The sequence below is a fragment of the Trichomycterus rosablanca genome, chromosome 21 (genome assembly GCF_030014385.1).
Source record: "Trichomycterus rosablanca isolate fTriRos1 chromosome 21, fTriRos1.hap1, whole genome shotgun sequence".
NCBI classification, from domain to species: Eukaryota; Metazoa; Chordata; class Actinopteri; order Siluriformes; family Trichomycteridae; genus Trichomycterus; species Trichomycterus rosablanca.
In genome coordinates this window covers 3,436,700-3,461,661 of record NC_086008.1, presented here as the reverse complement: position 1 = coordinate 3,461,661, position 24,962 = coordinate 3,436,700, and the positions used below count along the sequence as shown (strand labels likewise).

The window sequence follows — 24,962 nt, the reverse complement described above, 5'->3', positions numbered from 1 at the left end:
CATAATGTGTCTTTTGGTCCATCTGAGATGAAGTGGGCCCAGAGAACTTGGTAATGTTTCTGCATGGAATTGATGTGCAACTTTCTCTTCATGTAATAGAGATTTGAGTTGCATTTATTGGTGCAGCGGTAGACTGTGTTTAGTGACAATGGTTTTCCAAAGCACTCCACAGTCCATACGGCTTTGTTTATCACAGTTGCATGATACTTTTGTGTGCAATGTTGTCTGAGGGCTCGAAGGCCATGCACTTCTAACCGTGGTTTACAGGCGTACCCCACATGGACTGAAATTGTTTTTTGATTCCCTGAATCTTTCGGCTTTCAGAATATTATGTACAGTAGATGGTGAAAGACCTAAATTATTTGCACTCTTCTTGAGCTAATTAGTCTGGAACAAAGTGGTAAGCCACAACCCATCTTTGCTTGCCAGGGGATGCCTTGGGTGTATCTTACTGTTTTTTTGCCAATCGTAACACCCTTAGCAGTGCTACTTATAGTGTTTCTTTTTTAAACAGTGCAACTTAATAATAATAATAATAATAATACATTTTATTTATATAGCGCTTTTCAAGATACTCAAAGACGCTTTACATAAGACAAATAATCAAAACAAATACGTACATACACCATACAAATCATAGTACAAAATCAAAATAGTACATCAACATCAAGAATAATTAAGATAAAAACAAAGAGAGCAGCATAAGACAGTTCATTAAAAATTAGCTAAATTATGAGAGAGAACAACAAATATAGAACAATTTCTTAAAATTAGACAGAAACAGGACAGATTTACATGCAATCAGGAAACTGAAAACTTTACAAGTTTTAGGATCTAGGACTTCACATTTCTGTCGTGATCTAAGTATAAAAACTATTAAAAAGAATAGCAAAAATAAAAGCATTTATTTCGTGTTGTTACAAGTTAAATGCCATATTGAATAGATGAGTTTTGAGAAGTGACTTGAATTTGGACAGGTCAGGACAATCTCGTAGGTGTTTGGGGAGAGCATTCCATAAAGATGGAGCAGCTATGGAAAAGGCCCTGTCACCCCAGGTCCGGTGCTTGGTCCTAGAGGGTATGGACAGTAGGTTAGCCTCAGAAGAGCGAAGGCTACGGGAGGGAATGTGCTGATGGAGCAGGTCGGTGAGGTAGGATGGGGCCTGATTATGGAGAGCTTTGTGAGTGAATAGAAGAATTTTGAATTGAATGCGTTGAGCAACGGGAAGCCAATGAAGTTTTTGTAGAACAGGTGTAATATGATCACGGGAGCGAGTATGAGTAAGGAGGCGAGCAGCTGAATTCTGGATATACTGAAGTTTTTTTAGGATTTTGTTAGATGTACCATAAAGGATGCTATTGCAATAATCAATTCTGGATGTAATAAAAGCATGAATCAAGGTTTCGGCGGCAGAAAAGGAGAGTGATGGACGTAGACGTGCTATGTTTTTTAGATGAAAGAAAGCAGTTTTGGTGATGTGATTTACATGGCGGTCAAAAGAGAGGTTGCTATCAAAAATTACACCAAGATTTCGGATGTTAGAAGACGGAGACAAAGTGTCATTATCAATGGTAATTTGAAAATTTTTTGTGGTTTTTGCCAGGGTTGTAGGACCTACGATGATCATATCTGATTTTTCACAGTTTAATTTGAGGAAATTAGCTTTCATCCACAATTTCATTTCAGTGATGCAATTTGTCAGAGTGGAGTGAAGTTCAGTATTAATGGATTTGGAGGAGATGTAAAGCTGAATATCATCAGCATAGCAGTGGAAATGTAAACCATGCCGACGTATGATGTCACCAAGGGGGAGCATATAAAGAATAAACAAAAGGGGACCTAACACTGAGCCTTGGGGAACGCCTTGGGACAGTGGAGCAATGGCAGAACTACAATTGTTGATATTAACAAACTGTTGTCTGTTTACGAGATATGACCTTAACCACAAAAGGGCAGTACCAGTGATGTTGACAGAGGATTCAAGGCGGGACAGAAGAATGGAGTGATTAATGGTGTCAAAAGCTGCAGTAAGATCAAGGAGGACGAGAATATTAATTTGTCCAGAGTCTGAGGAAAGAAGAAGGTCATTTGTGACTTTGAGGAGGGCTGACTCAGTGCTGTGCTGGGGGCGGAAACCAGACTGAAATGATTCAAATAGATTATTGGAATTTAGGTGATCTTTGAGCTGTGAGGCAACAACACGTTCCAGTATTTTCGACAGAAATGGAAGATTGGAAATGGGCCGAAAGTTACTCATAATGTTAGAGTCAAGTCCAGGTTTTTTAAGTATGGGAGTAACAGCAGCCAATTTGAGTGATTGAGGGACTGAGCCAGAACTAAGAGAGGAATTGATTATCTCTGTGATAAGTGATGAGATAACTGGAAAACAACCCTTAACAAGTTTTGATGGAGCAGGATCCAAAACACAAGTGGAGCTTCGCATCCCTGTTAAGATCTCAGATAGGTCCAAATGAGACACAGGTGAGAACTGAGACAGAGGCTGGGTAATAAATTGAGATGAGATAGGCGGAGAAACAGAGATGACAGGGGAAACTGTCAGAAAATTGTGGATATTCTCAACTTTTGTTTGAAAAAATGAGAGGTAAGAGTTACACTTGTCAACTGTAAAGGAATTGGTAGTATTGTCAACTGGTTTGAGAAGTTTATTTATTGTGGAAAAGAGAGTCTTAGGATTTGTTGATCCAGCATGTATGAGTTCGGAATAGTAAGTGGATCGGGCTTCCGTAAGAGCGTCTTTGTAATGTTGAAGATAATCAGAATAAATCTGATAATGTACTGTTAGACCGGTTTTCTTATAAAGTCTTTCAAGCTGGCGTTTACGGGATTTCATTTGGTGAAGCTCAATTGTGTACCATGGTGCGGAATGACTAAATGAAACAAATTTGGTTCTCAAAGGAGCCAGCTCATCAAGACATGAGGCGAGTATGTCATTATAGTAATCGACAAGGTCAGATGAATTACTAGACAGTACAGGACAGACAGACATCTTTTTAACAAGAGAATCTGAGAAAGCAGAGGGAGAGATATATTGAAGATTCCTGAAGGATATTTTACGTTTAGCTCTAGTGATGGGCCTAGTGACCTCAATGTCCATGATGATTGTCAAATGATCAGAGACAGTAAGGTCATGGCTGGACGGCTGATGAACTAGGACACCAGTAGAGCAGACAAGGTCAAGAGTATGACCTTTTTTATGAGTTGGAAAATGTATATGTTGTGTGAAATTAAAACACTGTAACAATTCCAAAAATTCCCTGGCAAATTTACAGTTGTTGTCATCAATATGGATGTTAAAATCACCCATAAGCAGTACAGAGGATGAGAGGGCACTAAGCTGGGTTAAAAAATCTGAAAAATCAGAGAGAAAGGAAGCGTTTGGCTTTGGCGGACGATAAACTACAGCAGTGACCAGAGGAGTAGGCCCTGACAACTTGAAAGCCAGGTGTTCAAAAGAAAGAGCAGCAGGAAAAGACAAAGTGGTTATTTTAATATCATCCCTATAGACTGCAGCAACACCACCACCTCGCCCTTCCATACGAGGTTCATCAATATACGAGTATCCCATTGGCGTGGTCTGATTTAACATAAAATAATCCAAGGGTTTATGCCAAGTTTCAGTGAGACAGAAAAAGTCTAGTTCACTGTCAGATATAAATTCACTAAGTACAGTACTTTTTGTGTTGAGTGAACGAACATTAAGCAATGCCATTTTCAAGTGGTATTGTTGTGTAGTTGGCTGTGAGGAACGAGGAAGAGAACGGAGATTTGCAGAGTCCACTCCGCGTTTCCCATCCCACTCCGTGGACAGCGTTGTCATGGAGACTACACCGCTACTGGTGTGCAAGGCAGCAGCGCTCTGATGACGTGTTTGCGGAGCGACAGTGCGCACGGCTGACCAGAAGGATGGAATAGCGTTACCGTTTCGAAAATAAACAAGCTTTCTCCGGGAGCCCCTGTGAATATAACGAGGCCGGCGAAGGAGTCCAAGCTGTTTGATGACTGAAATACACGATGGAGTAGTGCAGTTGTTGAACTTCATCAGCTGGTCAACGGAATAGTTCAACATCGTGCCGATCCCAGGAACAAACTCATCCACCGTTCACCACCGGCCGCAGACGCGATGTACAGTAGTATCATAGGATAGGATAGTAGGATAGTAGGATACAAAAAGTATCAAAAGCACAAATAAAAGTATCAAAAGTAACATAAAAGAAATAGATCCACAAGGTGTGTAAAAAGATGAAAACGAAAAACGATAAAAATACAATAAAATACGGTAAAATACGGTAACGGTAGCGGCAGCCAAATGCGCCAGCGTCCACCATCACCATGGCAACTAAAACTAAATACTTTATTAGCATACTAACACTAATATTAATATAAATTTAATTTTAAAATATGTGTATATAACAGATTCATGATTTTTAAACCCACGAAATATATCCTTTAATTTACAACAGTTTTCTATTATGTATGATGGAATTTCTGCCGTCATCTTGTGGTTGTAAGTGGATTTGCGATCTACAGCAGCTGATAATCACATATAAACTACAGCTGCCATAATCACAATAAACACAAATCATTTAGAAAAAAATAAGAACATTTCTTTAGATTTAGTTCTACAGTCTATCTTCCTGACACAACCCTCCCTATTTATCCAGGCTTGGGACCGGCACTACAATGCACTGGTTCATGCATCCTAGTGGCCGGGTACCTATAGGACAATTCAGTGTCTCCAATTAGCCTGGCTGCATGTTTTTTGACTGTGGGAGGAAACCCACGCAGACACGGGGAGAACATGCAAACTCCACACAGAAAGGACCCGGACCGCCCCACCTGGAGATCGAACCCAGGACCTTCTTGCTGTGAGGCGACAGTGCTACCCACTTAGCCACCGTGCCGCCCAGACTTAGTTCTACAGTACAAACTAAATCTATGACAAGAACTTCTACTAAGTTACAATTAATTCAACACCATGGATTTAAAATTAATGTTTAATTTCAGCCACAAATAGAAATGAGTATTAAGTAATAACACTTCTACTGTATAAGTAATTATCTTCTATTAAGTCAAAATGTATAATTCATGTCATGTGTTTCCGACAGTATTTTCTCTGGTATTTTTAATCCGGTAGATTCTGTTTTCTATTCTCACTAAACATCTTGTCAGTTAGAATCAGTATGCAGTGTTCTTGATGGTGATCTTCTGAGCTGCTTCAATCTTATAGTCATTTATACCTGAAAATAAAGAAAAGCACATTAAAAGTTGATCAACATGATGATAGGGTTTCATGTAAAGAACCGATGTTGTAAGTGATTTATTGATTAATAAATGTTTCTTTATTAATAATTTTATGTAATAAATAAATATGTAATTTGTTAAGTGCAAATACATATGTAACGTTCTATATATGTAAAGTACGAGACAAAATCTCGCGAGAACTGTTGTTTTTTGGCGGAAAAAGGGGGCTGAACTAGTGTGCTGTTCATATAGGTTGGATGCTGTTGGATGTTCTGTCTTAAAGACTCGAACCTCTCTTTATAACAAGCGGCTAACAAGGTAATTAGTTTGTAACTTTGTGATGTTAGCGCTAAGTGCTTTTTGTGTTTTCTTTCCGTTACGGTTATGTACTACATATTTTGTTGATGTATTTATGTATTTTCATTTACCAGTAGTTCTCACGGCATGACGGAGGCATTGATACTTCAAAGCAAAAAGTTTTAAGCAATAAACGCCCGTTTTAAAGAACCGACCTGTGTCTGTGGTGTTATAAGGAGAGCTACAGATGTTGTTCTGGCTTCTAATTGGCATCCCAAATGTGCTGAATGGAATTAAGTCATTTTTTACACCAAACTGTCACCAACAACCAGTGCTTGATTTCTGTGCTAAAGCCACCATATAATTTATTATGGAAAATACACAGAATACACTGGTATTGCAAAACACAACTACTTTAATTTAAGCACATTTGATTTCCAGCTGAACTGGTGTTTATTTCCATATTTAATAATGCTTGTGATGGTACCTGAACTCCTGTAAGAGAAAATGTCTGTGTGTGTCTTACCCTGGCTTAAAGATGTGCCATCTGCAGCGAGATGCCAGTATCTACGGTGGGTCTGACGTGCCTGTTCTCCATTCACCAGACTAAGGAAGGGTCCCCACAGACTGTCCTCTGTTTCGAACCTGCAACACAAAAGGATACAGACAGTGATTTTCTATGACCATCGCCGTAACAACCACATATATGAAGAAAATGACACCCAGTGTTGTTACTGTAGATGCTTCAAATAATTTTTCCCCTAAGTTTTCCTCCCAATCTATTTGTATCCAGTTACCCGATTGCATTACGCTTCCTCTCTACTGATGTTGACCTCCACTCCAGACTGAGGAGAGCTGAGACTAACACACACCCCCACCGACACGTGTGCAGTAGCCGACTGCATCTTTTCACCTGCACGAGGCGAGTTCATATGTGGATCAGCTTTGTGTACGGAGAGCCACACCCTGATCACATTTCCGCCGTCTCTGTGAAGGCGGCATTAATCAGCCAGCAGAGGTCGTAACTGCACCAGTTATGAGGAATCCATTCCGGCACCCTCCCTGAACAACACGCCAAGCATAGTTTGCTTAGGCGCTCAGTGTGCCGGGTAGCGGAGCTGAGATTCGAACCGGCGAGTTAGAAAATCATCGTTTTAAAGACAACATAAGATCCAGTTTAAGGTTCTTAGTCATTTGATTACAATATGTGGCAGGAATATGTGGACACCTGACCAAGAGCTTGTTGGACATACCTGTCAAAATCACAGGCAAAATAATGTTGGGTAATTGAGTGTGCATTGGAATAGCTGCAAAGAAGTATGCAGCTCCATTTGATTCATATTTGATTTGTCCAACAAGCTCAAGATCATTTTGGCTCACCAAATTGCTCATCTAAGTGTGTCCCACATGTCCCCAGGGGCTACTTTAATTCTAAACCTGTAATGCTTGCAACAGGTCTCGGCAGATAAAATATAAAAGTAAGACTGACGTGAAGTCCTTCTGCTGTTCACGAAGCAGGGTGAGAGCCTCGAGCAGTGAGGAGTTGCTGGGAACGTCAAACAGATATTGAAAGGATGAACCGTCTGCTTTGACCACTTCCACTTCAAGAGGGATTTTAGCTAAGCTCGGCAGGACTTCCACATCAAGGGCAGGATCTAAAACGAGAGAATCTGAACAAGGAAACAAGGGCGAGAGTCAAAATTGCATTGTGGAACAGGTCATAATTGCAGCAGTAAAGAGGAATTTCTTTGGCCCTTCCACCCTCAGACACAGCCAATCATGTCTGGGGACCCGGATGGCACTCGAGAGCTAAGAATCTCAGCATTGGTGGGCTAAGTCACTTGAGAACCAAGGGCTAATCAATCTTAGGGCAACACAAACACACACTTTCAGTCATTTGAGAGATGGTAGGAAAACGTGCCACTGTGGCGCCCACTGTTCCATCTGAGTCACTTCTCGGGCGATATTGATGTTGGCAGGGTGCAAAATACATGCAAAATTATAATCATGGACACATTAAAGTACTGTAACTACACTTTAAATGGAGGTTAACATTTATTCCAATCTGCTGGAACCCTTTTTGAACTAAAGTATAAGAATTGATGCAGAATTTCTCATCAAATCACTCTTACAGTGATGGAATCACCCAAGTGGTGGATGAACTTCGTCTGTCTGTCCGAACATCTGAGTCTTTTGCTGTCTTCAAAAAATCCCACCTCTTTACTGACATGTACTTACTTACTTACTAACACTCCTGCCAAAAGAAAAAAACACCTTTGGTTCTAACAGGGTTTCAGCAGATGTGTGTTCTTGAACTGTTGTTTACTTAAACTAGAGTAAGGTAATGTTTACTATGGGAGCACTTCTGTAAGTCGCTCTGGATAAGAGCGTCTGCTAAATGCCGAAAATGTAAATGTACATTTAAATCAACACATTTACATTTTCAGCATTTAGCAGACTTTTATCCAGAGCGACTTGTTTAGGGGCCCAACAGTGGCAACCTGGTGGTGGTGGGGCTTGAACCGGCAACCTTCTGGTTACTAGTCCAGTACCTTAACCACTGTGTTAACACAAGCCAGGCTTGTGGTTTGCAGGGTACATGGTATGGAACGGGGTGTGAAAATTTCTCGAAAGCAGGTTGGAGCCGGTCTGATTTCAGCTTTGTAGGCGAGCTTCATTGTTTTCATCATTGTTTTCATCATTGAGTTGCAGTATTCCAGCTTCAAAATGATAAGAAACTGGAACAGAATATTAAGTGGCTTCTATAGAGAGGAACAGATGAGTGTTCTGATGTTGTACAGAAAGAACCAGCACGATCAGATCAGGTTTGCATCATCAGCCGAGAAGGACAGCTGGTTATCCAGGAGGATGAAACAGAGGTTTTGTTCATTATCACATTGTTCGATCTGAGACTCATTAAGAAAATGACAAGGTCTTGGCATGGAGACAGATCTCCAGGAATATATATCAGCTCAGTCTTCCTGGGGTTAAGTATCAGATGATGAGCTGACATCTATAATGAGATTCCTGTCAGACATGCCAAGATGAGACGGGTGTCTGAGGGAGGAAATGACAGGATGAGCCCAGTATCATCAGCACAGCGCAGGAATGGTGAGAGAAGCCTTGGGAGGATGTGAATTTACTGTGAGAGTGGGTGTACAGAGCAAAAAACATAGAGAACCGAGTTCCGAACCCTGTGGGATGAAATGGATGTAGATGCATTTCTGCTGCATCACTATACATTTTTACTAATTACGTCATTATGGTCAGGGTTACGGTTAGTCTAGTGACAACTGGAAATGCTGGGCACAAGGCAGGAATACACCCTGGGCAGGGCGCCACCTAGAGGCAATTTGCTATGTTTTTGGGGGCAGAAAAACTGGAAGATGACAGACAAACATTCAACAGGCTGCACCACTGTGCCACAATACTAATAATTTTTTTCATTGTTATGATTAGTTTTATCCAGGTCAGGGATGGGGTGGGTCCAGTTCTAACTGGAGTCTCTGAATATAATGCAGGAAAACCCTGGACAGGGCGCCAGTCCATCGCAGGGCTTCGGCCACTCCCACATCCTCCTTAGACATAGCCAGTCGTGTCTTGTGTAGACGTCCAGTCAACCAGTTTTATTAGTAAAAAAAAAAAAAAAATTTTACACACTTTAAGGGCATGGTTCATGAGGACCTAGGTTCAATCATTGCTTCCAGTCATTTTCTGTCAGACGTTCAGCATGTTCTCCCTTTGTCTGCATCCAGATCATTCAAATTTTTCAACACACTGGGTACTAAATTTGCCCCTAATATGCAAATAAGTGAGTAAATGTGTTACACTTTTGCTGTGACCAGATTGTGTTCTCAACTAACCACAATAAACATGCTCATGGGAATCAATTAAGTGATTGTGTGTAAGCGCATTAGGGGTTCAACCGTTTTCCATGTGGCAGTCCATGTTCTTCAGATGGAGGTAGGAGCGCAGCTGGAGAGCAGGCAGGGTCTGAGAGATGGCCATGGCATTTTTGAAGATACCTTTTTTAACATCTGAACACAGAGTCTCTATAAATGTAGAGCACTCGTTTACATCGCTGCCCATCGCCAGTAAAGCCTGAAAGAAACAGATACAGACAGGAAAGAAAACCACGTTGTTGCGGACAATTGCATTTTACGGACCAGTGCCCCCCTTTCAGTCTGTTAAATCGAGGTTCCTCTGTATTTAAATGTGACCCGATTCTAAGTTACACTTCAGCTAAAAGTGTGTGGACACCTGACTATGAGCTTCAAATCCATGTGCACTAATATGGAGTTTAATGAGCTTTTAATGGCAATAAACTTATCAGATGTGCACTACTATAGCACTTTGATACATCAGTGACTCTCACTTGTACAGCCAGGCCGGTGCTGAACTCGTTGCCCATGTGGCCGTCTTTCTGTGAATCCAGCAGCTTCTTTTTGATGGTGAACAAAGCTCTGTCCAGCTCCACCACGTCTGTGACGGGAGTTTCAGCTTCTTTTAGACACTGCAGTGCCATTCCTGCCATCGCGAGAGAGTCTGGGAGAAAGTGTGAGAGAGAGAGCACAGCCTACAGGTCACATCAGAATCAAGAAAAAGGCTGAGCAAGAAAAGGGCTGTACCTAACACACACCCCCTCCGACACGTGTGCAATAGCCAACCGCTTCTTTTCACCTCACACAGGGATCGGTATCGCATACATAGAATCACGCACTTCTTAGCTCTGTGCAGTGCTACTGACCAGCCAGCAGAGGTCATAATTGCAGCAGTAAAGAGGAATTTCTTTGGCTCTTCCACCCTCAGACACAGCCAATCATGTCTGGGGACCCGGATGGCACTTAAGAGGTCAGAATCTCAGCATTTCTGGGCTGAGTCACCTGAGCACCAAGGGCTAATCAATCTTAGGGCAACACAAACACACACTTTCAGTCATTTGAGAGATGGCAGGAAAACATGTGCCACTGTGGCACCCACTGTTCCATCTGAGTCACTTCTCGGGTGATGTTGATGTTGGCAGGGTGCAAATTAAGAGTAAAGATGTCTAAATTGGGAGGAAACGAGGGGAAAAACACCTTTCAAATCACTCAGTTGTGAAGAACAGGGTACAATCACCTGGGGGTGACCAGCGTGTCCTTACCTATGCTTAAGGAGTCGGCATGTTTGATCTGGTCGTGCAGGACAGCATGGATGAGCTTGTGACTGACGTGTGAACTGACTCTCACCCCACTAACACACAGAGCCAGAACACCCAGAGAGTACTGGTAGTAGTTGGTCAGGGGACGATGGCTGACTGAAAAGAGAGCAAACACACACACACACACACACACACACACACACACACACACACACACAGACAGACACAAATACCCAGTTAATAGAAGTTTATATGAATGAACATCAGAAAGTAGATTGCTGTTTAATTTAATCTGTACTGCACTGTAAATAAAAGGAATAAAATAATTGTTCTTGATCAAATTATATTAAATTGCATGTTTCACTCACAATCTTGTCTCCCAGAATGCGTCGTGGTAAACAACCAGCTAGTCTTCCCTCTACCCTGTTTGCTTGCCCGTGTGTTAACCCCTGAAGTACCTGAGTTCTAACATTATGCATGAAATTTTGAGTACTTTAAACCCTCCAGCTGATTATACAGTATCCTGACCGGCCAGTCTTATCTGTTCAAATGCTTGGCCGGCCAATATCAAAGCTAAGATTCAAACCCTGTTCTTAGCTGTGGTGGGGTGGCGTAACAGACCGCTGCACCACCCGGGCACCCTTACTCATATGAAGATTCATTTTCATTATTGCTTATTTATTTGTTTATAAAACCACTCACATGAAATGTGATCTTTCTCCATCTCCATCTGTCTCTTGAGGTGGGTGAGCAGGGGTTCACTGGTCTCCCCAACAGACAGCTTCAGGCAGCTCAGATCATGGCAGGAAGACTTTAACGCCAGCACATAAAGAGCCAGACGACCCAACACCAACTGCCCCTCATTCAAAGACCTGACAAGAACACAGAGATGAATGGTGTAATAATATCTTGTATTACAGCTAGCAACTGTGGCTACTGGTCTAGAATTTAAGTGATATTAAGCATCATGGTGTGTGTATTTGGACACCTGACCATGAGCTTTTTGGACATCCTGTTTCAAAACCAAATTGTATTAAATTTGAGTGACGTCTATGTGATCTTTTCAAGATTTTTAAGTATGTCTGTAGGAATTTGTACCCATTCAGTCAGAGCATTTGTATGGCTGGGAACTAATATTGGTCAAGAAAGCCTCAACTGATGTTCCAGTTCATTCCACAGCTGTTTACTGGAAATGAGGTGCAGACCACTAGAGTTCCATGTCTTTATAGATCTGGCTTTGTTCACAGGGGCGTATAATATTCTTTATATAACTGATTTATTACACCTGTAAGCAACTGTTGAGGCTAAAACACATTAATTCAGTAATTAGAAGGGGTGTCCCAATACTTTTGTCAGTATAGGTCACTCTTAAATTTATGGCATTTAGCAGACTAGTAGTGTGACAGAATACAGTCTGAGCAATCAAGGGTTAAGGGCCTTGTTTAAGGGCCCAACAGCAGCAACCTGGCAGTGGTGGGTCTTGAACCATCGACCTTTTGATTACTAATCAAGTACCATAACCGCTAGGCTACAACTAACGTTTTGTCTCTTTTTAGACATTCAGATGTAAATAATACAATTAGGCCTCAGCTTCAGCTCACAGACAGGTGACCTTACATTTTTCCGCTCTTTTTTTGTGACGTTCTTTAAAAACATGGTAGACAATCCTACATTTTGCAGGTAAGAATTTACACCTCTGTTCAACCCCTCAGACCCCTCAATGGTTGCAGTAAATCTTCTACACTAATAAACATCATGTCGGTGCTACATACTTCTGAATATCTTTGTGAAACTTGTCCTTGAGCTGGTTGAGGTGCTGGCTCTCTTTGTTCAGGTTGTGGTGGGACGAGAGGCGCAGTGCGATGTGAACGCTGGGGTTGGGGAGAGAGTCCAGGTCTTCAGTGGAACGCAGCAGCTCCTTATTTAGCTGAAGCAGGAGCTCGTCATGGTCTGAGCCTGTGGTGATACATAAAAAAATACATAAATGAGCACTTTCTCCTGATCAGGGTCAGAAAGGGTCCAGCGTCACCCATAAACATAAAACGCCAGGAGAGAGCACCAAAGCATGAGGCCCTGTGATGGACTGGTGTCCTGTCTGAGGTTAAGGGTCTTGCTCCAGGCGTTTTGGTTGTGGTGAGACTTGAACCGGCTGCACATTATCATCATATATAAACAGACAGGACAGGGTGACGCGTTGATTCACGTAAGTATTTTGCAATACACTAATAAACCTTTACTGAAACCACGCTTAGTGTTTACTAAAACTCCAAAGTTCAAAACATCTCACCTCTCCACAATTTGACACTGCTGTTTCATCACTACAGCACACACTGACATGATCGGGGTGTCATGCACACATTCAAGGTATGGATTCAGAAAGCAAAGTACACCTAGTCATTTCCACCATGATGAAATCCTCAACCACGTTCTGACCCAAGAACCAAAATTCTGCAAAACTAAGGAATCAGCTGGGACAAATCTTTAGATTTCTACATTATTGTCTCTCCAAACAAAGATCAGAACTGTCCAGACAATAAAAAAGCAGGACAAAAACTATGGTGCTGGCAAACACCAAGCAAATGGACATATATTTTGGACATTGTTCTGGACATATTATTAGAAGAACCAATTCACTAAAAAAGACAACTATGCTTGGACCACTTATTGCTATATATATATATATATATATATATTTACTTTTTATTTACTAATTCTGGTACTGATAATAAAAAAACATCAGAAAAGTAAAAAGAATAGTCTTAACAGTTTAGCAGAGCAGTGCTAGTTCAGTGTTTAAGGTACTGGAGGTACTGGACTAGTAATCAGAAGGTATATACTGTATATATATATATATGGAATCATGCCACTACCCCCCCTCCCCAACACACACACACACACACAAATCAGAAATAATAATAATAATAATAATAATAATAGGAAGGATGGAATAAAGAACTATACAATTTATAGAAAATGAAGAACAATGTAGCTGAATTTAGAAGTATATTAAAATTAGTTAGTTTTTTACTTAATAGTACTTAGTTTTATCCTGTTTAGTCAGAGGAACCCACATAATGTACAAGAGACTGAATAAAAATTTATTTATATTTACTTTTTATTTACTACTTTGTCTTAATCTTCATTAAGCTTGTTTCTAATTTATTAACTTATTATTTAATTACCTACATCTTGTTTAACAGCTTATACAATTCAATCCTACATTTCTACATCCTACATTGTTTCGTGACACTTTTTCATGTCCATTACTTAATAGATACACAGTTCATAGATACTACATTATAACTGAAGTAATAGAAATATAATTAATAAATAAATGTAATGAATGAATGTAATTACCACATGGTTTTGCTGCAGTCAGTGCAAACAGAGCAGCTATAATACAGATAATCATCATGTACACTGATCTAAAAAAAAAGAAAAACAAATGTAACAGTTTAACAGAGCATTAACACACTCAGATATCTGTATCTGTATCTTGCTTTAGTAAAAACTGTCTCATATATATTCGGACTCACCTTCGTTTCATCAATATTAAAGTCAGAATAAACTTTAAACGTGTAACTGATTTACAGCAGAGGAGCCACTGATGATCACGTGACTGAACAGCATCACCGAGGCGGAGCCACAGAAAGAAAAACTTTACTGTTGATTCTTAAATTCGTTCGTGTTGATTCGAAATTTCGATTTTATGATTAAAATTTTTACTAAATAATGTTGAATATATATATGCATGTTTTACTGTGATCAAATCCGTGGTTTTATTTTATTTTATTTGTGGGCTGGGAATCGATTCTTTAATTAAGAGTCGATTCCAAAAAAAACCAGAGTCGATTCCATTCAATGATCAATGTTCATTTTTTCTTGCTAATATTTTTAAAAGTATTGTTATTTATGTTAGAGCTATAATGATATAAATATATATTTATAATTTTCTAATAATCAATATGTATTATGGTTGTATAAAAGTAATAATATAATAATAATAAAATGGACGTAAAAACAGATTTTTATTCTCAACTTCAATAGCATTTAAAGTATTCAGCATATTAATAACTTCAATAGCTTTTAAAATTTCATCAAATTGCTCCAAAACAAGTTGTATTTTATCAAGTGTAACCCACATTACATACTACAACTCTTATACTGACACTTTTACCCTTTATTACATAATAAAAAACAGATTTTTATTTATAACTTCAATAGCATTTAAAGTATTCAGCACATTAATAACTTCAATAGCATTTAAAGTATATAGCATATAAAGTATTCAGCATATTAATAACTTCAATAGCTTTTAAAATATTCATCACATTGCTCCAAAACAAGTTGTATTTTATCAAGTGTAACCCACATTACATACTACAACTCTTATATGGACACTTTTACCCTTTATTACTAAAAAAAACTTTTTATTACTTTTACCCTTTATTACTAAAAAACAGATTTTTATTCATAACTTCAATAGTATTTAAAGTAGTCAGCATATTGATAACTTCAATAGCTTTTAGAATATTCATCAAATTGCTCCAAAACAAGTTATATTTCATCAAGTGTAACCCACATTACATACTATTGGGGTTTTAAAAGGCTACCATCACCCTAAAAGGTCACTATCAACCGTGGCAATTCAACTTTTTCACAAGGGTGTGTGTGTTCATTAAAGTTATTATGACACGAAAGTTGTTATGATAAATCGTAAAGTTGTTATGATAAACCATTCTCAGCTGAGAGGCACTTGATGTGCTAGGTCAGAATGTACAGTATAGGATAAGCGGAGTCGGATAACATTGTGTAAGATAATGAATTGACAATATACCAGAGGAAGTCCATATATGGTGTAAACAAGGACAATTCTGGAACTGGCAGCGGGCCCATGGAAGAGGTGACGAGAAGAAATGGACTGAAACAAAGAAATGGACAAATGGACTATGGGTGTGGTTAAGAATATTTAAGCCCCCACCTGGAGGCATTCAGGGCTGCTCTTCTCAACTTTCCTGATGCTTGTGTGTTAATGGTGGTTGTAGATAGAGAGCCCCCAGCTGGGAACACACTTTCTTTTTTTTTTTTTTAACTGTTAGTTGGTGATCTGAGTCTTTTCTTTCATAAAAGAACACGAAAATACTACAACTCTTATACTGACACTTTTACCCTTTATTACATAATAAAAAACAGATTTTTATTCATAACTTCAATAGCATTTAAAGTATTCAGCATATTAATAACTTCAATAGCTTTTAAAATATGCATCAAATTGCTCCAAAACAAGTTGTATTTTATCAAGTGTAACCTACTGACACTTTTAATTTTTATTACAGTATAAAAAACAGATTTTTATTAATAACTTCAATAGCATTTAAAGTTTTTTTAAACGATTTAAAACTCATTTAATTACGTCCACGTTCACATTTGATTGCTATTATTTAACCTTCAGTCTCCACATTCAGTCGGAATTAGGACTACAAATGTTTACTACCGGACTACAAATCCCACCGTCACGAGATTTCCAGAAAAGTATCGCGCGCTCTGGGTTCACGCGCAGTCTCGCGAATGTTTATGAGTGGACTCAGTGGTGTCTTCGCTCTTCTTACTCCAGATTTATTCCAAACTTGTACTGGCATATTTTGATTATAAAAGTAAACGCCTGGAAAGGTGAGTTTACACTGTATGCGATATAATACATATTATATTAGAGAGTTCTGCGCGCTGTGACAGTATTGCATATGACGAATAATGCGGCCCAAACGATTGGTCATAAGGCCGTAATACAAATCAGCAAATCGCTAAATTTGGTGCACTAGGTAGTGTGAATAGGTAAGCTATTCACGGTCTGTGCGGTAGGGAGTGTAATTGTATTTGGGATACGGCAGGGGGGGCTGTACCGCTGCAAAAGAATAACTTGATTTAAGTATTAAACATATGTAAATAGTTGTCTAGGCAGTTAATAACATAGGTAGTTAGCTAACATACTTTAAATTGTTATATCTAATAAAAAGACTGTTTTATTTAGTTGGTTTGATAATGTTGACAGTTGAGTTAGTTAATCATTTAGCTCCCTAGTAAGTAGTTTACACCTATATACCTAATTTCTCTACATATATAATATTTATATATGACATATATATATATATCAAATCCTTATCCTATCCTTATCATATGTGTACTTACCTTGAACAGTTATTTCAACACGTTTCCATTACTGAGAAAAGAACAGAACACTTGCTCACACAACACTTGCAAGCCTGGAATGTTCCTGGAAGCCCCAAAGCAGGTGTTGGGCACTCTATAAGCAAATAAAAATAAGTCTTTAATAGTATTTGAAACTCTAATTCTGATGTAGACTCGGCCATGGTTTTAGTCTGATTGGATGTACCTGAAACAGATCCAGCCTGAGCTAGCCATCCTGTCAGGAAAGAGATCAGATGTGGACGGAAATTCATATTATTTCATATTAAGGCTTATGGTTTTTGGAATAGGATGTACACACACGTAACAAGTGTCCTTATAGTTGTGGCCCTGTAGAGTTTACTACTTAAGAATGGCTTTATGATCTCTCATGCCTCCCATCCTGACTTATTAAGTGTTTAGGTGTAGTTGTTGTTTTTAAATAGCAATTATTAAAGGAATTCAGTGTCCTTAGACTCGATCATTATGATTTTATCAGTACAGGGAATTGTGTCGAATAGTCTGTGATTATTGCTTTTACCCTGCAGATGTGCTGATGCTAAATGACGTGTATGTCAGTGTATGTTTTGCTTCTATACCTCTGTAATTTATAATACTTGTGGATTACTTTTTATTGTTTTTAAATGATTGTTTAACTCTGTGTTTACAGTCTCTGCAGAATGCAAAGTGCCAGCCCAGGGAGCAGGGACTTGGGCTACTTGCCCTCAGTGTACTCTACCCTTCCACACTTCACTGCTCCCAGTATAGGCTTTTCTAAAGTTCAGACCAGTTCACAGCAGCTTCCTGGGAGCACTATGGCCAACTCGTGAGTGTTAGATTAGACATTGGTACTTTGATACTGTTCAGTAAGTTTAGCTTAAACTTTACCAGCACACCTGAGTGGTTTTGTTTGTTTGATTCTTTTCAGAAGCTGGGAGAGAAGATCTGTGAGGAAGCATAAGAGAAGGACAGATGATGAGTAAGTACTTGTGTGTGATCTTTGACATTCCTTATCCATACTTTCCAAATGGACTGACTGGCTCTAATTTACAGAGGCTCCAGTGGCAAACGGAGAAGGCTGACAGAGGAACGAGGTTCAGATCCTTTAGAGTACTTGTGCGCAAAACCCTGCCAAGACTGGTTGCCAGAGTGCAGTACTAGTTCTCTTTCAAACCAGCTTTGTTCTCCAGCCATCCCACAGTCCCCAGTCACCCAGGAGAACCCTTCACTTGCAAGCAGGGTGGAGACAGACGGCTCCTTTATGGAAGTAGAGGCGGCACAGAGGAGGCTGCAGGAGATCGAGGACAGGTGAGAGCAAATGGCATCGCTTTCCACCAACTGTCGTGTCCAGTTACCCTGCGTACGTCCTCTATACTGATTCGACCCTTCACCGCTGACTGAGGACGCCTCTCAACTGACACACGCCCCCTCAGTACAGACTGCATTTTTCACCTTCACGAGTCGAGTTCATACACTTGACGGGCACTGTGTACGGAGGGCCACACCCCCATCAGCATTATTCCTCAGCCCTGTGCAGGCGCCATCAGTCAGGAAGCAGGGGCCGCAGTCGCACCGGTTATGAGGATCTACGATCCGACTTTCTACCCCTAATCCTATGAACAACAGCAAATCATTGTTCATGCTGCCGCCCAGCCCAGTCGGAAGGCAGAGCTGAGATTCGATACGACGTATTCGAAACCCCAACTCTGGTGCGCTAGCGTACTTTACCGCTGCACCACCTGAGCGGCCTCGTACCAGCTTTTTAATTCCATCAGCAAAAAATGTGATTAAAGCTTCTTTGAGTATCCAAAAAGGTGGAAATCAGATGGAGCTAAATCCGGACTATAAGCGTCTCTCAGACATGACCGATTACTTCTCCTCCACCCTTACCGCTTATAACCAAAATATTACTTTTTGAAGCTCCCTCATATTTACGTACCCACATTCTTTCACATCCTGCATTGCTGGCACTCACAAGTAGAAGGCAACTCGTACTCGTTTTTTCTTTGGTGTTTATGAAATTAAGTTGGACATGGACTAATATATGTGTTCACATCTTTGCTGCCAGTACCAGGCTGAGAGAGTGAGTAATAAAAATATGGCCGGTCCAGGCCGAGTGAGCTGGTTAGATGTTGGGGCTGCTTTTGTGTATGTTGTTGTTTATCCCCCTGGATGAGGTACGTTTGGACAGGCTGGGAACTGGGATTAACGACAGTGCGTGCATGCGTACGTGTGCGTGTGTTCAGGATCACGCTGGAAGATGACAGTGATGAGGATCTGGATGTGGAGCCAGCTCAGCGCAGACCTGTGCTGGTGCTGTCGGACAGCCTGAGAGAGGGCCTGCAGCGCGGGATCACAGATATTCTCCCTCATACAGTAGCACAGTCCGTGTGAGTGTACTTTTATTCGACGTATTTTAGAACAGGGGTTTCCAACCTATGTGGGGAGTACCTGTCCAGAGGGGCGTGACAGTACAGGATTTTTTACTTCTAAAACTAAAGCAGTTTATTTTTCACCCACAGGAGGCGTATATTAGACGCACACACGCATGTCTAAGGACCGTTAAAACCTAAGAATAGGGCTAACAGTGAAGATAAATCAGTGACAAAAACAATGACTGTGTTGTCTCCACTAGCGAGACCATCCATTCTGATACCACTGATGCTGATAAGTAATCTGCATTAATAGTTTAGTCTCAGTCCAAGCAGAGAATCGCAAACTGGTGAAATTAGCGATTGATGAACTTTTGCCTCAGCTTGGCTCTGTGAAGCATCAAAAGCGAGAACCGCTTACGATTTACGACTAGCTAGCTGTAACTGAACCACGAATTTCTATAATGTGCTTGAAGAAAGGCTCAGTTGTCGCATTGAATAAGATAGGGTCGTATTATCTTTTTAAAGTAAATATTTAATTCAGCAAAATTGCATCGTATGTATGACATGCACAACGTTAATTATACAGTGGACCCTTGAGTTACGAACGGTTTACCATACGAACATTTCGGGTTACGAACAATCTTTTTCAACTTAACGTACGAACAAATTTCAGATTACGAACAGAAATTCGCGAAACACGTGACGTCACAAACAAGTTCTCTCCAACCGTCTCTCTCTCTCTCTCTATATATATATATACACACAGGGGTTGGACAATGAAACTGAAACACCTGTCATTTTAGTGTGGGAGGTTTCATGGCTAAATTGGACCAGTCTGGTGGCCAATCTTCATTAATTGCACATTGCACCAGTAAGAGCAGAGTGTGAAGGTTCAATTAGCAGGGTAAGAGCACAGTTTTGCTCAAAATATTGCAATGCACACAACATTATGGGTGACATACCAGAGTTCAAAAGAGGACAAATTGTTGGTGCACGTCTTGCTGGCGCATCTGTGACCAAGACAGCAAGTCTTTGTGATGTATCAAGAGCCACGGTATCCAGGGTAATGTCAGCATACCACCAAGAAGGACAGACCACATCCAACAGGATTAACTGTGGACGCAAGAGGAAGCTGCCTGAAAGGGATGTTCGGGTGCTAACCCGGATTGTATCCAAAAAACATAAAACCACGGCTGCCCAAATCACGGCAGAATTAAATGTGCACCTCAACTCTCCTGTTTCCACCAGAACTGTCCGTCGGGAGCTCCACAGGGTCAATATACACGGCCGGGCTGCTATAGCCAAACCTTTGGTCACTCGTGCCGATGCCAAACGTCGGTTTCAATGGTGCAAGGAGCGCAAATCTTGGGCTGTGGACAATGTGAAACATGTATTGTTCTCTGATGAGTCCACCTTTACTGTTTTCCCCACATCCGGGAGAGTTACGGTGTGGAGAAGCCCCAAAGAAGCGTACCACCCAGACTGTTGCATGCCCAGAGTGAAGCATGGGGGTGGATCAGTGATGGTTTGGGCTGCCATATCATGGCATTCCCTTGGCCCAATACTTGTGCTAGATGGGCGCGTCACTGCCAAGGACTACCGAACCATTCTGGAGGACCATGTGCATCCAATGGTTCAAACATTGTATCCTGAAGGCGGTGCCGTGTATCAGGATGACAATGCACCAATACACACAGCAAGACTGGTGAAAGATTGGTTTGATGAACATGAAAGTGAAGTTGAACATCTCCCATGGCCTGCACAGTCACCAGATCTAAATATTATTGAGCCACTTTGGTGTGTTTTGGAGAAGCGAGTCAGGAAACGTTTTCCTCCACCAGCATCACGTAGTGACCTGGCCACTATCCTGCAAGAAGAATGGCTTAAAATCCCTCTGACCACTGTGCAGGACTTGTATATGTCATTTCCAAGACGAATTGACGCTGTATTGGCCGCAAAAGGAGGCCCTACACCATACTAATAAATTATTGTGGTCTAAAACCAGGTGTTTCAGTTTCATTGTCCAACCCCTGTATGTATATATATATATATATATATATATATATATATATATATATATATATATATATATATATATATATATATATATAGTGAGCAAACATTCGGACAGCGGACGGTGTTTTCCCGATGTTTTCTTTCTTTTTTGTACAATTTAATATTAAAATGTCCCCAGAGGAGGTGCAGAGAAAGCCTAGTGGTGAGAAAATGAAAAAAAAAAATCACTATTTGTTGTGTTGTATAATTACTCCTGCCAGTAGATGTCACTGTGTATCAGACAGAGGGGACAGTGAGTGAGAGAGAAGAAGGAATTTGGCTCAGTAAAGTATTCTTTCTTTCGTGCAATTACACCTACAAAATACAACACTACTGAAATAAAGGAAATAATAGAGAAATATGACAGTTATTGTTGTTTCTGGTAGATACATTTTATAAAAAAGAAGGAAATGTATTATGGTGTATGGTACAGCACACGTACTGTACTGAGATGTGGTGTGTTTATGTACAGTACTACTGTGTATTGTTGTTTATTATTGTTTATTACTGTATTATCTATTTTATAATTTAAGGGAAAATATACTTGTATTTATAACAAAAAAGAGCATTTAAGACATTAGAGAGGTTAGGGGTAAGGGGGGGTTTGGGAGGTCTGGCACGGATTAATTCTGTTTACATTATTTCCTATGGGAAAAATAGGTTTAACTAACGAACATTTTGACTTAAGAACAGCTCTTTGGAACCAATTAAATTCGTAAGTCAAGGGTCCACTGTGTCATTTTAGCTTGTCAAGAGCGAGGGTTGGGGGGGGTGGCGCAAGTTTAAGGTCGGCACACGGAAGGGGGCGCATGTCCGAAAAGGTTGCAAACCCCTGTTGTAGAAGATTAAATGTTTCTGTGCTCAGGTAAGATGGTTCTCTGGGAACGGTCTGGGCACCAGCATGGGCGGTTGGGGATTCACATGGAGTGTAGTATGTCTGTCTGTGTGCGATACAGCTTTGTACCTGCAAGACTGGGGGTGTGCGCAGCAGAGGAACTGCAATAGGGAATTGAATATGACGATTATGAGGGGAAGGGGGTCAAACACAAAAATAAATGAGGAAAAACCTGGAGAAAGCTTCTAAATCGCCTGATTTATCTAACTTGTCATTTCTGTTTTTTCTTATAAAAGTAATTTTCTTATTTAATTTGGTCCAGCGTGTTAAATTTGTACATTATCTGAGTATAGTTTTGTCTGTATATTGTAGAAAGCTACCAACAGCCGGATACAAATTCCTTGTGTGTATAAACATACTTGGCGAATAAAGCTGATTCTAATTCATCCTGATTCTGATTGAAGCCAAATGTTTTATTATTATATTTGATTGGTTTAGAGTCACGCATATTGAACCCAGAACTGTCGTCATCTGCTAAATATGTAAATAGTTAAGAAAATTAGACATTCCTTTGTCTCTTTCGTTTCCGCAGGAGCCAGTCTTGTATGGAGTTGGTGCTGTGGCGGCCCCCGGAGGACCCGTTCACTCAGCAGTTGAAGGACTCGCTCCAGAAACAACAGCGTAAACAACAATCTCTGAACAGACAGACCCCGACGCCCATCCCGCCTCCCAGCGCCCCGCTTTACTGCCCCCCGGGAGCGGCCAGCACACACGAGGAGGACATGGAGCTGTAGGCCGTGGAAGAAACGTTCTCGAATCGAGATGAACTGAACGGGGTCAGGATGCTTGTATTGCACTACGAAGTTGAAGTGATAATTTAGTGCCGCACCTTAAATCCTTTGGCTTGTGTTGTTTCCAAACGATTTGCGTAGCAGGGACCGTACTGCCATGCATGTGTATGAATTCTGCTTTCATGTAACACATAATTCTATTGTGACTACATCAATTGGGGGTGAATTACAGCCAGTCATGTGCCATTAAATGGTTCTACAATATCTTAAAATCTTTAATGTCCTCAATATTGTTTCTGGATGCTTTTAGGTAGGCAGTTTGTATCATTTGGAATCTTGCAAGTCCCTTTTATGCCTAGTGCACACTGCACGATTTAGGATATCAGCTGAATGTTGTAGCGTAAAGGCTCTGCCCTTCAATTCTTCTACATTTACATTTTCAACATTTAGCAGACGCTTTTATCCAAAGCGACTTACAGTACTGGGGAAGTACACAGTCTGAGCAATTGAGGGTTAAGGGCCTTGCTCAAGGGCCCAACAGCCGCAATCTGGTAGTGGTGGGGCTTGAACCAGTGACCTTATGATTACTAATCCAGTACCTTAACCACTAGGCTACAGCTGCCTGTTCTCTGTTCTGTGTGAAGATGTAAACAAAACTCTAAATTGCTGTAGTATGAACAGGGTTTGGGGTTTGCAGTGGTAACTTGTGGAAATTTGGTGGCATCAGCAGTTTACCAACAAATAGCAAGTTGAGTTTGTTGGCTTCCCGTGCCATCTTGTCAAACAGCCTCACAGCAAGAAGCTCCAGGCGGGGCGGTCCGGGTCCTTTCTGTGTGGAGTTTGCATGTTCTCCACGTGTCTGCGTGGGTTTCCTCCGGGAACAGGGTGTGAATGGGTGTGTGTGTGTGTGTGTGTGTGTGTCTGCCCTGCGATGGACTGGCGCCCCATCCAGGGTGTTACTGTGTGCCTTGCGCCCATTGAAAAAGCTGTGATAAGCTCCAGCATCCCAGCGACCCTGATTAGATAAGCGGTTAAGAAAGTGACACGCTACGTTAGTTTATAATTTAAATCGCCCAATGCACTTTATCTATAGCACCTTGGGAAATGATCATTTTTACAATGATAATTTTATATTAATGGCCCGTGACGACACAACGATAGCTGAGATCAGTTATTTGTTTTTGTAATTACAGTGTATGTGTGAATTAAAAAAAACTGATCAATATTTGTCAAAGTTATGAGCAAAGGTACAGAGGCGCAGTACAGAGGTTGTTAATATACATCGATCTGCCATAACATTAAAACCGCCTCCTTGTTCCTACACTCACTGTTCATTTTATCAGCTCCACTTACCATACAGAAGCACTTTGTAGTTCTACAATTACTGACTGTAGTCCGTCTGTTTCTCTGCATGCTTTGTTAGCCCCCTTTCATGCTGTTCTTCAATGGTCAGGACCCCCACAGGACCACCACACAGCAGGTATTATTTAGGTGGTGGATGATTCTCAGCACTGCAGTGACACTGACATGGTGGTGGTGTGTTAGTGTGTGTTGTGCTGGTATGAGTGGATCAGACACAGCAGCACTGCTGGAGTTTTTAAACACCTCACCGTCACTGCTAGACTGAGAATCGTCCACCAACTAAAAATATCCAGCCAACAGCGCCCCGTGGGCAGCGTCCTGTGGCCACTGATGAAGGTCTAGAAGATGACCGACTCAAACAGCAGCAATAGATGAGCGATCATCTCTGACTTTACATCTACAAGGTGGACCGACTAGGTAGGAGTGTCTAATAGAGTGGACAGTGAGTGGACACGGTGTTTAAAAACTCCAGCAGCTCTGCTGTGTCTGATCCACTCATACCACCACCATGTCAGTGTCACTGCAGTGCTGAGAATCATCCACCACCCAAATAATACCTGCTCTGTGGGGGTCCTGACCATTGAAGAACAGGGTGAAAGCAGGCTAGAAAAGTATGTAGAGAAACAGATGGACTACAGTCAGTAATTGTAGATCTACAAAG

General features: G+C 40.8%; 2 protein-coding genes across 2 annotated transcripts; one reads left to right on the top strand and one right to left on the bottom strand.

The window, feature by feature from the left end:
• Positions 1 to 4,998: 4,998 nt before the first annotated feature.
• tcn2 (transcobalamin II) lies at positions 4,999 to 14,279 on the bottom strand. Its single transcript, XM_063018128.1, has 10 exons — positions 14,237 to 14,279; positions 14,058 to 14,125; positions 12,473 to 12,656; positions 11,403 to 11,572; positions 10,704 to 10,856; positions 9,936 to 10,105; positions 9,487 to 9,661; positions 7,050 to 7,230; positions 6,087 to 6,205; positions 4,999 to 5,259 (listed from the first exon to the last, which is right to left on the bottom strand). Exons 1-10 carry the CDS (start codon positions 14,245 to 14,247, stop codon positions 5,198 to 5,200), a joined length of 1,293 nt encoding a protein of 430 aa, XP_062874198.1. The 5' UTR covers positions 14,248 to 14,279; the 3' UTR covers positions 4,999 to 5,197.
• A 2,009-nt stretch (positions 14,280 to 16,288) lies between these two features.
• On the top strand, positions 16,289 to 23,211 carry ccdc117 (coiled-coil domain containing 117). Its single transcript, XM_063017920.1, has 6 exons — positions 16,289 to 16,370; positions 17,554 to 17,709; positions 17,812 to 17,862; positions 17,937 to 18,191; positions 19,130 to 19,273; positions 22,741 to 23,211. The coding sequence occupies exons 2-6, from the start codon at positions 17,564 to 17,566 to the stop codon at positions 22,940 to 22,942; spliced, it is 798 nt and encodes a 265-aa protein (XP_062873990.1). The 5' UTR covers positions 16,289 to 16,370; positions 17,554 to 17,563; the 3' UTR covers positions 22,943 to 23,211.
• Positions 23,212 to 24,962: the final 1,751 nt, after the last annotated feature.

Coding starts and splice junctions, on each gene's coding strand:
- tcn2 (XM_063018128.1), bottom strand. Junction 7,231..9,486: donor GGACTGCCACATGGAAAACG/GTTGAACCCCTA, acceptor TTCCTTGTTCAG/ATTCTCTCGTTTTAGATCCT. Junction 5,260..6,086: donor TGGCACATCTTTAAGCCAGG/GTAAGACACACA, acceptor CTTTATTTTCAG/GTATAAATGACTATAAGATT.
- ccdc117 (XM_063017920.1), top strand. CDS start 17,564: ATGCAAAGTGCCAGCCCAGGGAGCAGGGACTTGGGCTACTTGCCCTCA. Junction 18,192..19,129: donor CTGCAGGAGATCGAGGACAG/GTGAGAGCAAAT, acceptor GCGTGTGTTCAG/GATCACGCTGGAAGATGACA. Junction 19,274..22,740: donor CATACAGTAGCACAGTCCGT/GTGAGTGTACTT, acceptor TCGTTTCCGCAG/GAGCCAGTCTTGTATGGAGT.